This window comes from Balaenoptera ricei, chromosome 13 (genome assembly GCF_028023285.1).
Source record: "Balaenoptera ricei isolate mBalRic1 chromosome 13, mBalRic1.hap2, whole genome shotgun sequence".
Taxonomy (NCBI): Eukaryota; Metazoa; Chordata; class Mammalia; order Artiodactyla; family Balaenopteridae; genus Balaenoptera; species Balaenoptera ricei.
In genome coordinates this window covers 96,927,651-96,942,817 of record NC_082651.1, presented here as the reverse complement: position 1 = coordinate 96,942,817, position 15,167 = coordinate 96,927,651, and the positions used below count along the sequence as shown (strand labels likewise).

Genomic DNA, 15,167 nt, shown 5'->3' with positions numbered 1-15,167 from the left:
AAATCTTTTCAATGTCTGACTTAATAAGAAGACAGCTGAATTCGCAAATGTTTTTGCTGCAGTGTCACACATCATGTAGCCTCGGGAAAGCCCCACTGTACATGCAGGGGGGAAAGAAAGTGAAAAAAGCAAATCATATCTAAATATTATTAGGAAAACAGTTTTGACTTGAGAGCCTCCTAAAAGGATTGCATGGACTCCTGGGGTCTCTGGACCATACTCTGCAAACTGCTAACCTAGAGAAGGGTAGATGACAGCACTTTGGAGGGACAAACAACAGAGCGGCCAGATAAGCCCCAAGATTGGGAAAGAAGTCGTGGGGAGGCAAGAGAACTTCCATCCGATACCAAATTTGGCTAGCACCTTTTCTGTTTTGTTTTTGTTCGTCTGGGGGAGGGGTGGATGGAGTGGGTCATATATCAGAATCACTATCCCATTCTTTATCCCAAAGAGGTGAGAATTACAGCTATAGAAAATACTATTCCTGACAAAAGTATGTTCTGTTGGGTGTACTGGGGGCGAGAAAAATGGTTAAGAATCACTGATTAACTTAGGGCTCTTAGATTTAACAGGAGTCATCAAATGAAGCCTAGATAAATTAAGAAACTAACCCAAGAATTAGAATTAAGAAGTTTAGCTTCCCAATTCAGCATTCACACTAAGATTAATTTATACTACTTGCATACACACCAATTAACAGTGAGGGAAAACAACCCCAAAATAAAATGGCTGGGACACTGAACATTTCCCATGGAAAACCCACACGTTGATAATGTTGGGGAGGAGCCGATTTTAGTGGCTGCATGGGGCTTTTTTTTTTTTTTTTAACATCTTTATTGGAGTATAATTGCTTTACAATGGTGTGTTAGTTTCTGCTGTATCACAAAGTGCATCAGCTATACATATACATATATCCCCATATCTCCTCCCTCTTGCATATCCTCCCACCCTCTCTATCCCACCCCTCTAGGTGGTCACAAAGCACCGAGCTGATCTCCCTGTGCTATGCGGCTGCTTCCCACTAGCTATCTATTTTACATTTGGTATTGTATATATGTCCATGCCACTCTCTCACTTCGTCCCAGCTTACCCTTCCCCCTCCCCGTGTCCTCAAGTCCATTCTCTACGTCTGCGTCTTTATTCCTGTCATGCCCCTAGGTTCATCAGAACCATTTTTTTTTTTTTTTAGATTCCATATATATGTGTTAGCATACGGTATTTGTTTTTCTCTTTCTCACTTACTTCACTCTGTATGACTGACTATAAAGCTGAGATACAATTATTACAGTACAGGCAGCTGTAAGGATTGCATGGGAATGCACCTCAGCATTTAACATGTATCTGACATAGGATTTGTGTTTAATAAACGTTAGTTATTACTGGCAGTTTAGCTATTAAGAGTAACTTATTTGCAATTAAAGTTGTCTATTGTCCTTTAGGGGTTTCATCTTATTCATTTCCTAACTTTTATCATTTTCTTCATTGGATTTTATTTTCAAGTCTTTAAGTCCACTCTCTATACATTTTAAAGCTCTCGTGTCTAAGGAAAAATGCTTTGCATACTATTCTAAACAATAGCTCTCAATTCACTCGTGTTTTGAAATGAAACTATGCTCCAACAAAATGAGTTCTATACAAGATTTTTTAAAACTTTGAAAGGCAAATAGTGCCAAGCCCATCCTGAAACCGTTATCTTCTTCCCAAGGCAAGTCTTGGTAAGGCACATACTCTGTACTATCCCAAGGTTAATTTCCAGGCCAGGAAAAGATGAGCAATCCCATCTCTTTTCTGGGCCTTGCTAAGTTTAAGCCACAGCTCAGTTTTCACTGTGAGAAACAGATGCCCAGGCTCACTTGCTGTAACATCCTTTCACCAAAATGCCCAGCCATTTTTCAGGTCATCAGATATTTCCCCTATTACTCTTTGTCTCTCTCTCCATAACTACTCTAAATAAGGACTCTGTTTAATAAGCCAGCAGCAGCAGGTAGGACAAGGTCAGTATCTTTCCCCTACACAAATTAATTTATCAGAAAGAATTTTAAAATTCTCTTTTTAGTCAACTGACATTAAAATAGTATTTTAAAGTACTATTTTTTTAAATATTTATTTATTTATTTGATTGCACTTGGGTCTTAGTTGAGGCAGGCGTGCTCCTCAGTTGTGACACGTGGGCTCCTTAGGTGTGGCTTGCCAGCTCCTTAGTTGGGGCAGGTGAACTCTTAGTTGCAGCATGCATGTGGAATCTAGTTCCCTGACCAGGAATTGAACCCAGGACCCCTGCACTGGGAGCACAAAGTCTTAACCACTGCGCCACCAGGGAAGTCACTAAAGCACTATTTTATAGTAGTATTTACAACATCATAAGTCAACTCTAATAAAAATTTTTTTAAAAGTCTGTATTATGGGGCTTCCCTGGTGGCACAGTGGTTGGGAGTCTGCCTGCCAATGCAGGGGACACGGGTTCGGGCCCTGCTCTGGGAGGATCCCACATGCCGCTGAGTGACTGGGCCCGCAAGCCACAACTACTGAGCCTGCACGTCTGGAGCCTGTGCTCCGCAACAGGAGAGGCCGCGATAGTGAGAGGCCCGCGCTCCGCGATGAAGAGTGGCCCCCGCTCGCCACAACTAGAGAAAGTCCTCGCACAGAAACAAAGACCCAACACAGCCAAAAATAAATAAATAAATAAATTTATTAAAAAAAAAAAGTCTGTATTATGTATTTGAAATAATATCAACCTCAAGCATGGAGCTTGTAAAAATCTGAACAGTTTTAAATAAAGGAAGATTATTTAGAGAATAAAATCACTACTATTCAAATATTTCTCTAAAGGGTAAAGCCTTTTAAAAAGATCCCAACACCGCATTCTAATGAAGACTAAGAAAAAGCCAGTCACAATACAATGTCTCCATTCTTGCTATTTTTCAAAAAATAAACCAGGCTGTTTATGCTATCTTGTAAGCAGGTGAGAATCTCTTTTTGTTTCTCCAATTTAAAAAAAACAAAGCAACAAAAAAAACTTTAAAAGAATCTCAGTAAATCAATAATCTAACAACAGAAATTAATTTCACAGACTTCCAGGGCTGACTGTTACCGGTTTTGTTACTAGTTCTAGTGACCTCACATTTTGCAACTACCGTTTCCTTCTCTGTACAGTGGAAAATGACACCCCTACACGGGACTGTAGGCACAGTTAAATGGAATATTTATAAAGAGCACTCAGCAAAGTGAATGAGCATGGAAGTCACTCCACCATTCAAGCTCCAAAGTCCAAGTCCAAACACCCTATTAAATCACACTGTTTCTAACACAGTGAAGACAAAACCTGCCCATGTCAAGTCTATAAATGTACTATAACAATACACCATAAGCAGACTCAGCATTCAGCAAGCCCTAATTTTCCAAAACAATTTCCTCATTTCTTACCTAAAAGTAAAAAAAAAAAAAAAAAAAAAAAAGACCATTCATGCAAGCTTTTTCTCTCACAAAACTTCAACACGGACCACATATTTTAGGTAAATAGCATGGTGTTATGACACATAACTGAATGATTCTGTTCATCATCTTAACAGATGGTTACAGGGGTTTTAATTTTTCCTTCAACATCCTATCAAGGATTAGGATCTTGTTGTAAAAGATTAGTTTCCAGAGGTACCCAAAAGGAAAAGGTGAGTCCTTGTACTTTGCCAATGAGAAGTACATATTCTTATTTTTAATTATTACAACTATCTGGTTATGTTTATTAATATATGAATTGTTCTTTTCAAGACAAGAAAGATATGTCATCTAATTGGATAATATCTTCAAAACTCCCTTTTGTTTTTTAATTGATTAATTTGGAGAATGAGCTATCAAACTGGCATTTTAGACAGACCTGACCTGGCAGGGCCCCATTACATGAGTCACCTGTGCAAACCTCTTCCTGCGCTAACACATTTGGATATAACAGCAACACCCAAAGTAACCGCGTTATTTACCAAGGGATGGGTGTTCGCCTCGTCGGCATCCCCACGTCAACGTAATCCTCCTACTTCGTATGGAAACCCTTAATCCAAGGAGAAAAAGCTTCCCTTCCTGGCTCAAGAATGACTGGAGCCTTAACAGAGATCCAGTTTACAACTGGAAACACAACTCAGAATTCAAATACCTCCCAAAGAGATACTACAGTGCCTTAATGGCGTAAAGGAATCTGAATCAGACCCTTTCCCGAGGGCAGGATTTGATGGTATGATGGTATGTCCTAAAGCTTCTTCAGAATCCAGCAGGGTCTGGACATCCTACTACCTCTCACCGAGTAACGGGTTTTCCTTCCCGTGGGAATTGAGAATATTGAAAAACCTCAGATCCTAAGCACAATATGCCAAAAGGCCACTGCATCCTTTTGAATAAAAATATCTGCATCTTTGCTCTAAGGAAGCGTAACCAACACATACAAATCCCTGCTTTTGTTCAGGACCCTGAGGGCTCCCATTACCTCTCCTCAATCAATTCAGGGTATTTCTATTTAACGACGCATTCTCCTAATCATAAGGCTTAAAAAAAAAAAAAAAAAAAAAAGCTTAATGCTTAGAAGTACTAAAGTGCAGAAGCAAAAAGCTTGGGTGCTGGGTGCAATCAGACACACCCAGCTCTAATCCCAGATTTACCTCCTACTAACCTGCTTCTGGGGAAACAGATCTACTGCGCCCACCTCCAGGGCTGCTGCTAGGATTAGGTGACAATCCATGTGCTCTGCACGGTGATGGATACGAATAATTACTGAAACATCAACTGTTGTAAGGATAAGATAATGTAAAAAATCAATTTTAGAATTACTTACGGTTTTCCAGTTGAAATCCAGCTCTTAGCTCAGGATAGCGCAGCAATGCCCAAAGGGCCTGTACCTTCATTCCAAGCCACTGAAAGGCTTTTGAGTACGGTCCACAGAGAGTGGAAAAGAAAACGTCTAAGAGTCCAGTTTCCTTCCTGCCACATTTTATTCCCTCTCATGGGATTATGGGGTTGTCCTTGGTGAAGTTAATATTCTCCCCACAGAGTTCCTGCCGTGCCACTAACTACTGCTCGTTAACTTCATGAGGACAAATCTTCAAGTGACTTGAGGCTTCTGCCCGCCAGACGGCATTTCCGAGATCTTCATTCCTTCCTAGTAGACTTCAAGGAGTTCTTCACGATATTGCTATCCAGATATTCGTATTGCAGGAGTCTCGGTGGCACCGGCAGATGAGAGGTGAAAATGGATCCCTGTCCTCCCTGCTCTTCAGGGTCACGGACAATTGAGACAAAAGCACATCAGCTAAAACTGCCTGGTCCTTCCCTAACCTCACCCCCATGCCCAGGGCCGCTGCTCTACAGCCAGCGTCAGGGGGAGAAAATCAGGTAGGGAGCAGGAAGCACCACTGACTGCCAGTCAACCCATCAAGCTTGCCATTCAAGGCCTGCTGCACGGATGAATATAATCTGCTCGGAAATACCCAAACAAAAAGAGGTGCAGGGCCTTCTCTGGTGGCGCAGTGGTTGAGAATCTGCCTGCCAATGCAGGGGACATGGGTTCGAGCCCTGGTCTGGGAAGATCCCACATGCCCCAGAGCAACTGGGCCCGTGAGCCACAACTACTGAGCCTGCGCGTCTGGAGCCTGTGCTCCGCAACAAGAGGGGCCGCGACAGTGAGAGGCCCGCGCACCGCGATGAAGAGTGGCCCCCGCTCGCTGCAACTAGAGAAAGCCCTTGCACGGAAACGAAGACCCAACACAGCTAAAAATAAATAAATAAATTAAAAAAAAAAAAAAAAAAAAAGAGGTGCAAAAAAGCCTACAAATATTCACTCAACAGAACAGAACAGAGAACCTCTCTTCCAGAGCTTCTATCATCCATACGCTCAACAATGGTATTATAAAATGAGGAAAGCATCCCTGCCGAGGAGTTCATGGTCTGGGAGGAGAAAAAATAAATTACAGCGACTGCGTGAATACTGACAGCAAGCTCTCACGTGACATCAGCAGGGGCAGCAAAACCCAGCAGAACACTCGGTGACCAGGAATGGCCTCTGAAAGCATTTCCCCCAGAATGTGAACCCTCTTCTCCGCAGCCGAACCCTGTATGCAGACGAAAGCTTACCTGGGCTCACCTGGGCACCCACGTGCTCCTCAGCTGAGTCACTGGTTTAATGCAATTTAGACTCAGAAAGGTAAGGTGACTTGGCTAAGGTCCCAGAGCTAATGAAATGTAGCAGAACCTGAATTCAAACCCATACATATCTGCCCCTATTATTCATCCAATGAATCACTAAGGCCACCTGGGGGGAAGTCGGAGTTTGGAGGTGATCTTCTCTCATGTCATAGGCCTGCTGTTCAACCTTATACCAATACAAGAGGATTCTGAGGAACATGGTTTTTAATATTTCCCCATATTTAAAAATATATTTTAGCATAATTCTACTTAACACCAAACATCGGTACTCTGTTTCCAACTGTTTCATTCTGCTGAGCACATAGTAAGTGGCTGATGTAGATACACTTTCTTCTTTTTTTTTTTTTTTTTTTAAGATTTATTTTATTGATTAATTGATTGATGGATTGATTGCTATGTTGGGTCTTCGTTTCTGTGCGAGGGCTTTCTCTAGTTGCGGCAAGCGGGGGCCACTCTTCATCGCGGTGCGCGGGCTTCTTCACTATCGCGGCCTCTCTTGTTGCAGAGCACAGGCTCCAGACGCGCAGGCTCAGTAATTGTGGCGCACGGGCCCAGTTGCTCCGCGGCATGTGGGATCTTCCCAGACCAGGGCTCGAACCCGTGTCCCCTGCATTGGCAGGCAGACTCCCAACCACTGCGCCACCAGGGAAGCCCCCTACACTTTCTTCTTTTTACTGCTTTCCAAGCTGGTCACTCCTTGATGCCTCCTCAGCCCTGAGGGCATCAGCTTTCATAACAGTAATCACAGCGTGATCGGTAGTTTGACAGTAAGTCTCTTGCAGAGACGGAGCATGTCTTCTTATCCATCACTGGGCCCCAACATCACGTAACAAATACTTGTTGCATGACTGACTGTGTTAACATCTCCAATTCAGCGGTGCCTATCAGAGGGTAAGGACCACATCGCCACTGTCTCTGAGTTTCTGGAAACACTGTGGCACACAAGGTGTTTGTTCAAACTGGTGGGTAGCTGAGCCATGGGACGGTGGGGTTAAAATCACCTTCTTACAGCTTTTACAATATCATCCCATACAAAGCTTGGCAACCCATTCACAGATGCAGTTTTACTCTATGTATCTACCTCTTTTTCATGTTTTCTTTACGTCATTTGTTTTGGTGAAAATTACTTGCCAGGTTATAGAGAAAATACTTTTCTGCTTAACTTCTCAAGGTTATCAGGCTCTCCTGTGCTTCCCATGTTAACTATCCCACATTTCTGCTGTTTATATTTAAACGAGGGCAGTTGCCTTGTGCCGTGTTCCAAAATCTGAGACTGTTTTTTGGAACTCGAAACAAGCTTCCCCGTAGAAAAGTTAAAAAACAAAAAACACAAAAATGCAAAACTAACATGAAGGGCACTTAGGTTCTCACGCCCAACCACAAAAGCTTATTGAGCCCATCAGAACACCACGGGACCCAGCCACACTGCCCTACCTTCTCCAGGGAAAATGCCTCCCAGTCCCAGCTGGGAGCACCTGAAACGCATTGATATCCTCCTTCCTCTTCTAACCAAGTGAGAAAGGCTCTCCCTCCACCCATTCCCCCGTTCCCATCCCTTCTGTTTCTCCCCTACACTCCACTCTCCCTGGGAACAGAGATCCAAGCAAAGCCCAGGAGGTGCTCAGTTCTGAGAATCAGGGCGGCTACAATGCTTGTTCACAAAATTCTCACGGGGCAGCCCTGAGATGGTGCACAGGGATTTTGAAGGAGGCAGAGACCGTGGCCCAGAAGCAAGAGCTCTAGGAGGCTACTTGGAAAGGGCTTGCTGTCATGCAGAAGTCAGGTTATCATTCACTCATTCATTCAGTAGACACCTACTGGGAGCATACAACCTCCAAGGTGGTGTACGACATTCAGAAAACCAAACAGGTAAGACATGACTGCCGTCACTGAATTTGTGGTGTATGAAGGCAAAAGACATTACTCCCCTAAGCATCTCACTGTAACTGAGGTCATCCTTCCTTGGGTCAAAAATGTGCATCTTCATACTTCGCCTAGCAGGTACCAATTCCATCTCCGGATTCCTAAGAACAGCATATATACTCCCTTTAAGCATCTGAAGACAGCTTCACGTCCCCCTTCAACACCTAGATTTCCTTCCTTCGAGGGCACTGCAGGTTTTCAACATTCCTTTCGACCCTTCATTCTTATAACTAAACCCAAGAAAATGTGGATGCATCTGAACATCTATAAATTTGCCTAAATGAGAAAATATACAAAACTCTTGAACCAACTTTCAGAAAGCACACTACTTTAAGACTGATCTTTCTTCCTGCACCTCCCTTTACAATGTTTTTTATCTTTTTAATAGCTTTATTGAAGTAAAATTTACATGCCATCAACTCACCTAATTTAAGTGTACAATTCAATGAATTTTAGTGAATTTATATAGGCAGTTTTGCAACCAAAAGCCTGCTGGAATTTTGACAGGCATTGCATTGACTCAATGGATCAACTGTGAGAGAACTGCCATCTTAACAATACTGAGTCTGCCAACCCATGAATGCGATGTCTCTCTCTGTGCTTTAGGTCTTCTTTCATTTCTGTCAGCAAAGATTTTTATTTTCAGTTTAGTGGTCTTGCACTTCTTTCAATAAATTTATTCCTAAGCATATTATCCTTTTCGATGCTACTGTGAATGAACTTTTAACAAATTTCACTTTTGGACTATTTCAATATGTAGAAATAAAAAGAATTTTTGTGTATTACTCTTATATACTGTGATTTTACTATTCCCTTTATAATTTTTTTGAATAAGGTATTTTTCATTATCACGCTAAGTGTTAAACATCAAGTCCTGAGTCCTGCATTATTTCACTTCCCTTTCAAGCAAAAGCTATGCCAAGAAGGCGAACATTTCAACCAGCTTTTTAGAAACTATCTGCTTCAGAACAATAATCCAAAGTAAATCATTAATAAACAAAGTTCATTATTCCATTTTTTGTGCCATAGCAAGTTTAAAATTACCACTTGGCAAACCTTATTTCATATTTTTGAAACTAACAGGAAGAGTGTGTGTCTGCCTTCCTCTCCTTTTTCAAATCCCTGTGGCAGAAGTGTGCTTAGTATATGGTCCACCCGCTTTTTTGGTAAAGGAAGTCTGATGGAAGCACAGGTCAAGTTCGTTGTTCACATACTGTCTATGTGCACAACGACAGAACTGAGAAAAGCCGTGACAGAGGCTGTGTGTCCTGCAGAGTCTAAAATATTTGCTATCTGGTCCTTTACAGACAGTTTGCCAACCCCTGCTCTCAGAAACGCTGGTCAAATCTGTGAAAGTTAAATTCTCCCCATACTAATTAAGGAGAATCAATATCCTAAGATATAGGACCTTCTATCCCTAAATACTCGTTTTCTTCTTGCCTCTAACACTTAAGGTTTTCATTTTTTTTTCCTCAAAAATTTCAAAGCTTATATGAAAATAAGCTTTGAATTCTAGAATAAATTAAATTTTAATGGTAAATTAAAAAGCACTGAATTCTACAATAAATTAAATTTTAATGGTAAATTATCTAATTATGGATCAGAATAAAACAGCATACATATAAGTGTGAAATAAAGGGAGCTACAAAAATAAAGTTTATATTAAAATATTTTAATTTACAAATGGATTTGTTACAGAGAGTGCAAAAACTACACTATGAACAGCTTACAAAGTATATAAAACAAAGAGATCCAAGAATTTTTAAACTGTTAAATACTCAGGGAGTCCAAATCCTTCACTTAAAAAGATTTAAAACCTTGTTGTTCAAAGAAACATATTACACATACCATGTAAAACTAGACTGAAAGAAATAAACAGAACTGTATTATACATAAACAATAACTTTAGACAACAGAGTAATGCTATAAGCCCCATCTAGTATATTTGAATGAAATTCTGAAGTTTGGACTAATTAAACATTTTAAATTAATGTAAAGGCCCAAGTGAAAAGGGGGAAAAAAGCATGTACGGATAACAAGAAAAAAAAACAAAAAGGAAAAAGTAAAGTCAAACAGAAAAACACATAGGTATAAACTGAAATTGAAGGGAGCTAAAAGAGATTAAAATACACACTTTCTAACTTAATTACTCACCTACTTTTTATTGCCAACGCTAGCAACTAACACGGCAAACCCATTTATAATAGCCTGCTCCGTGGATGGTGTCAAATTCTAAACACAGGCAGCATATATGCAAGTAGCACTTTCCTCCTGACCACTTATTGTAAAAGAGCAACAAAATCAACTGTACCCAACTGTGTGTCTCTAAGGCTGCACCTTCCGACAGAATCTTCTATGACCACAGAAATCTTCTCTGTCTGCACTGCCCAGTCCAGTAGCAACCAGCCACCTGTAGCTTTGGAGCACGTGCCATGTGGCCAGTGTGGCTGAACGACTGAGCTTTAGATGTCAATTAATTTCAATCTACAGGCCACATGTGGCTAAGGGCGCCATACTGGACAGGGTCTGAAACCTTAAAAGTTAACTTCACAGACTGCCGTTGCCTTTCAGAAAAAGAAACAATTTCCTTTGACCAAATATGAATCTACTAGCCTTTCCATTTAAAAGACTTTTGTTTACGCAGGGATACACAAGTTACCTGTTTTCAGTAATCTAACCAGATTTTCCTTCTTTTTCCAGATTCAAAACATACAGCTCCTTTTTCAGATATTAAAGATAGTATTGCTCTGAACCTGCCATCTGTATGAGATTTTATAAATAGGGTCATGATGGTATAAAAATTGCTTCAAATGATACACCATCAAAATATTTTACTCTTGGGCTTCCCTGGTGGCACAGTGGTTGAGAATCTGCCTGCCAATGCAGGGGACATGGGTTCGAGCCCTGGTCTGGGAGGATCCCACATGCCGTGGAGCAACTGGGCCCGTGAGCCACAACTACTGAGCCTGCGCGTCTGGAGCCTGTGCTCCGCAACAAGAGAGGCCGCGACAGTGAGAGGCCCGCGCACCGCGATGAAGAGTGGTCCCTGCTCGCTGCAACTAGAGAAAGCCCTCGCACAGAAACGAAGACCCAACACAGCCATAAATAAATTAATTAATTAATTTTTAAAAATATATATATTTTACTCCTCTTATAAAAATTGAAATCAAAACACCAAGAACCTGGAGTACTGCAGTACAGAAGGGAGGGGGAAATCAACGCAGGTGGCACCAGTGGAAATCGAGGGAAGACATTGGGTCAAAACAGAGTGGGTGACCCATGAGTCAAACACCGAAGATGCAAAATAGAATGAGATTTGGAAAAAAGCTAATCGATTAGTTACAAGTCCATCATTCCTTGTACAGAACTCTTGGAGCCACATGTATGTCAGAATTCAGACACATAGTGCACCACAGATATCACGGAACACCCCCAGCAGGATCGGCCAGCAAGATCTGCGGGTACCCGGCCCCTGAGTGTTCAACCAAGTAAGCGTTGCACACCTCGACTTTCCAGTGCACATCTCTGGCCCAGACCTCCACACCACCTCCCCAGCATTGATGAACTGCCTCACAGACACCCCAAAGTCAACAGGCACTTATTCAGCAAATACCCAGAGTGTTTGCTACATGTGAAGCACTGTTTTAGATGACTATATACCTGTCTGAAACGCTTATCCCCTAGACATGCTCCCCACCTCCAGGGTTCTCTACACTCAGAAAACAGTGCTTCCATCTACCTGACTGTTCACACCAGGAACCTGGAGTCCTCCTGATACCCTTCTTCCCTGTCAATCACTAAATCCTTCCAAATGTACCTTCTAAATCTCTCTCCAATGTGTCAGACTCACTCCAACTCTCCACTGCTGCCACTCCTAGACTAAGCCAATAGTCCTTACCTGGAGGTGGTTATGCCCCCCAAGGGACCTGTGAAAATATCTAGAAACGTCCATGGTTGTCACAACTTGGGGAGGAGGTACTACTGGCATCTAGTGGGCGGGGGCCAGGGAAGCCGCTAAACAACCTACAGGGCACAGGCCAGTCCCGCGCATCCAAGAATGATCCAGCCTAAACTGTCAATAGAGCTGAGGTTGAGAAACCCTGCTCTAAGTAAACAGAAGAGTGCTGCATACCAAGGGTTTTATTTTTGTATTTATGACAGTTCTTGAAAAAGTGATCACAATTTACAAGAATTTTTATAATTATTATTAAAAATAATAATTTTTAATGTAATAAAATTCTACTTGACCCAATTCTATTATGTTGGAATACGTATTATATGTGAATAAAGCGAGCACTTACGTGTGCATGTTCTCCACTCCTATTATGATCATGATACAGTAGGAAATTCCACTTTGTACAAGAAAATGTAAGGCATACCTGTAAAAAGTAAGAGCACTGTTAGAAGAGCCCACTCACAAACATCAGATTGAAATAATTTAGGCTAAAAAGTGCTTATCTATAACACACGACACTGCCAGATAAAAAAAAAGAAGCAAATCTCCAAAGCCTAAAATTCTGTGGATACCCTAGAGAGGGAGTCCCATCCCACAAGCCCCACAGGAGCTGGAAAAATAAGACAAAACCCCATAAAGCCACACTTGGGGCCCTAGCATTCCACGTTTACCAGCTACATGAAAGCTCTATGGGGTCCTGAGGCTCAAGGTTTACAGCTTTTTCTATAACTCAGGAACAGGGATGAAAAGGAGTAAGAAATCTGGATTTCAGAATAGTCCTGACAGAACATCAGTTTTTGGCTTACCCAAACTAACTTCGTCGATACAGCTTTGTATCTGCAGTTATCTTGTCAAGTATTACTTACAAAATAGCAAAAAATACTAAATATTAGAATTCACTTAAAAGCAGGTACACCCAAATTTATTTATTCTGAAAACATGATGGCTCAAGTCCAATAAGCTTCCTTATACAAATCCAGTCAATCCTTAATTTGCAGTAATCTATCTACAAAACGTTCTCACTGAGATGACACAGTTTCTTCTAACGTTCTAATGTAGAAATCTACCATTAAATGAGAGAACTAACTTAACCACTCATGTCACAAAATTCAGGCAAAACATGACTCAGATCTCTGGTTTTAAAATCCATCCAAATTATCCCTAAGATTATGCATACATGTGCACACACACACACAAACACAAAATTTCCATCTTCTTTCCCCTTTGATGGCATGAAACAATTTTCAAATCATTGTATACAATTTAAAGTATTAATAAGTATCTTAAGCTATGATTAAAATTACTTTCTAACCTAATCATCAGAGAATAACAGGCACCTCCAATGTGGAAAAGCTACTTAATTTTTTAAAATTTTCCATAGAGATATTACAAATAAGAAGTAGGCTCCAAGGCAGGCCCATAGAAGAAACTTATTTTACTCATTGTACCAAGAATGTCTGTCAGTCTGTCTACTTGTCTCTTCCTCTGCCAAACACACACACACACACACACACACACACACACACACACACACATAGAAACAATGTTGGCCTGGAATGCTACTATATAACCAAAGGACCAGGAGGCAGCAGAAAAACATATTTGTGTATAAACTGAAACAGAAAGAAGCTAAGAAAACATGATTAAAACACACACTTTTCAAATTAATTACCAGCTCCTATTTATTGCCAGCACTAACGGACTTCATGTGAAAATGCTGAAGTGGCCTGCTGGACACCTGCACAGGCTTTATTAATTAGAATAGAACTCATTAACGATAAATGTCTTAAATGAAAAAAGATTTTGAAGACTCTTGGGGAAATATCTTTCCTTTCCTACTGAATAAATTTCCTTGGAACATGAGGGATATGTGACAACTTAGAAGCTAAAAGTTCTATGCTTCAAATAGCGACGTGGTTCCTTCTATCGCTTTGAGACGCCCACTCCCCGGGCATCGCCATTCAGGTGACAAGCTTAGCAATCTTCTGGAGGGCAATATGACACTCTGCCAGTTGTACAAGCCTTTGTTCCTGGGATAATATAGGTCTATCTGTACAGAGTGGACCTGCATTGCCCTCTATTTCACTGGTCTCCACAACAAGCATCAAGTTGCCTGTGCACTCAATCATAGCACTGGTGACTTTCCTCGTAATTTCCCATCCGCAGCTACTCTACTTGCCCTTATTAGAAAAATGAGCATAGTAAGTACACAGTAGCCACCTAGTACTTTTCAGGATTAAAAGATAACACACGAAAAGTGTTGACTGGGTTATCTGGCACACGGTACGCTTTCAAATATTAAGTATTATTAGGGAGGTAAAAATGCAAGCAAGAAGGTATCTTAGAAGTGTATTATAATCCAGCCCTCATCATTTTACAGTTGAGGAAACTAAGTCCTAACATATACCCAGTTAGTACCCTAAGTGACATTGAGACTCAAGTTGTTTCCTCCTGGGCAATTATCCACTGGCTGATTCTTCACAGGGTGAGCCGGAGTGGAACCCCATGGACTGTGGATCATAATCTTTCAAACAAAACAATCCTTTATCCCCAAACTTCAGTTTGTTTTTAGATATCACATTTTACATATGTTGAATTTCAAATCACACTAAAGGCAGGTATAAAATTTATTTTTAGCAAAAAAAAAGAGTTTTAAAAAGGTTGAGAAACACCTCTTCGATTGTTCCACTGATCTTTACTGAATGTCCATTTTCCGAAAGGCACAGAACTGGCCACTGGGAATAAAGAGTCAGGGGATACAGTCTCTGTCCTCAGAGACCTTCCAGTCTAGAGAGAAAGACACACTTGAATACTGTATGATAAACTGAGGAAGAGATTGGATAAACATAAACATTTCTAATCTGGACCACCGACTGGACAATGGTAGCAACAGACCATAGTCACAGTAACGGTCTTGACCCTGAGTAACTTTCCCTGCTCACAAGGAGCTGGCTACTGTGCTGAGCCCCTTTCTGCAGTATTACATCTTTTAGTCATCACAACCATCACTGGTTCCATTTTACAGATGAGAAAAGTGATGCTAAAGAGCCTGAATAACATGTCCAGTCACACAGCTGCCGCCGAGGCACCCAGAGTGGAATCCAGG

The 15,167-nt window shown here is 41.2% G+C and overlaps 1 protein-coding gene across 2 annotated transcripts in view; it reads right to left on the bottom strand.

The window, feature by feature from the left end:
* The window catches only part of MBOAT2 (membrane bound O-acyltransferase domain containing 2), a 121,729-nt gene that overhangs the window by 58,694 nt on the left and 47,868 nt on the right, over positions 1–15,167 (bottom strand). For both annotated transcript variants that reach the window (XM_059942263.1, XM_059942264.1), the window contains one exon: positions 12,408–12,485. In XM_059942263.1, the coding sequence (XP_059798246.1) occupies positions 12,408–12,485 (78 nt within the window). The remainder of the gene's footprint in view (positions 1–12,407; positions 12,486–15,167) is intronic.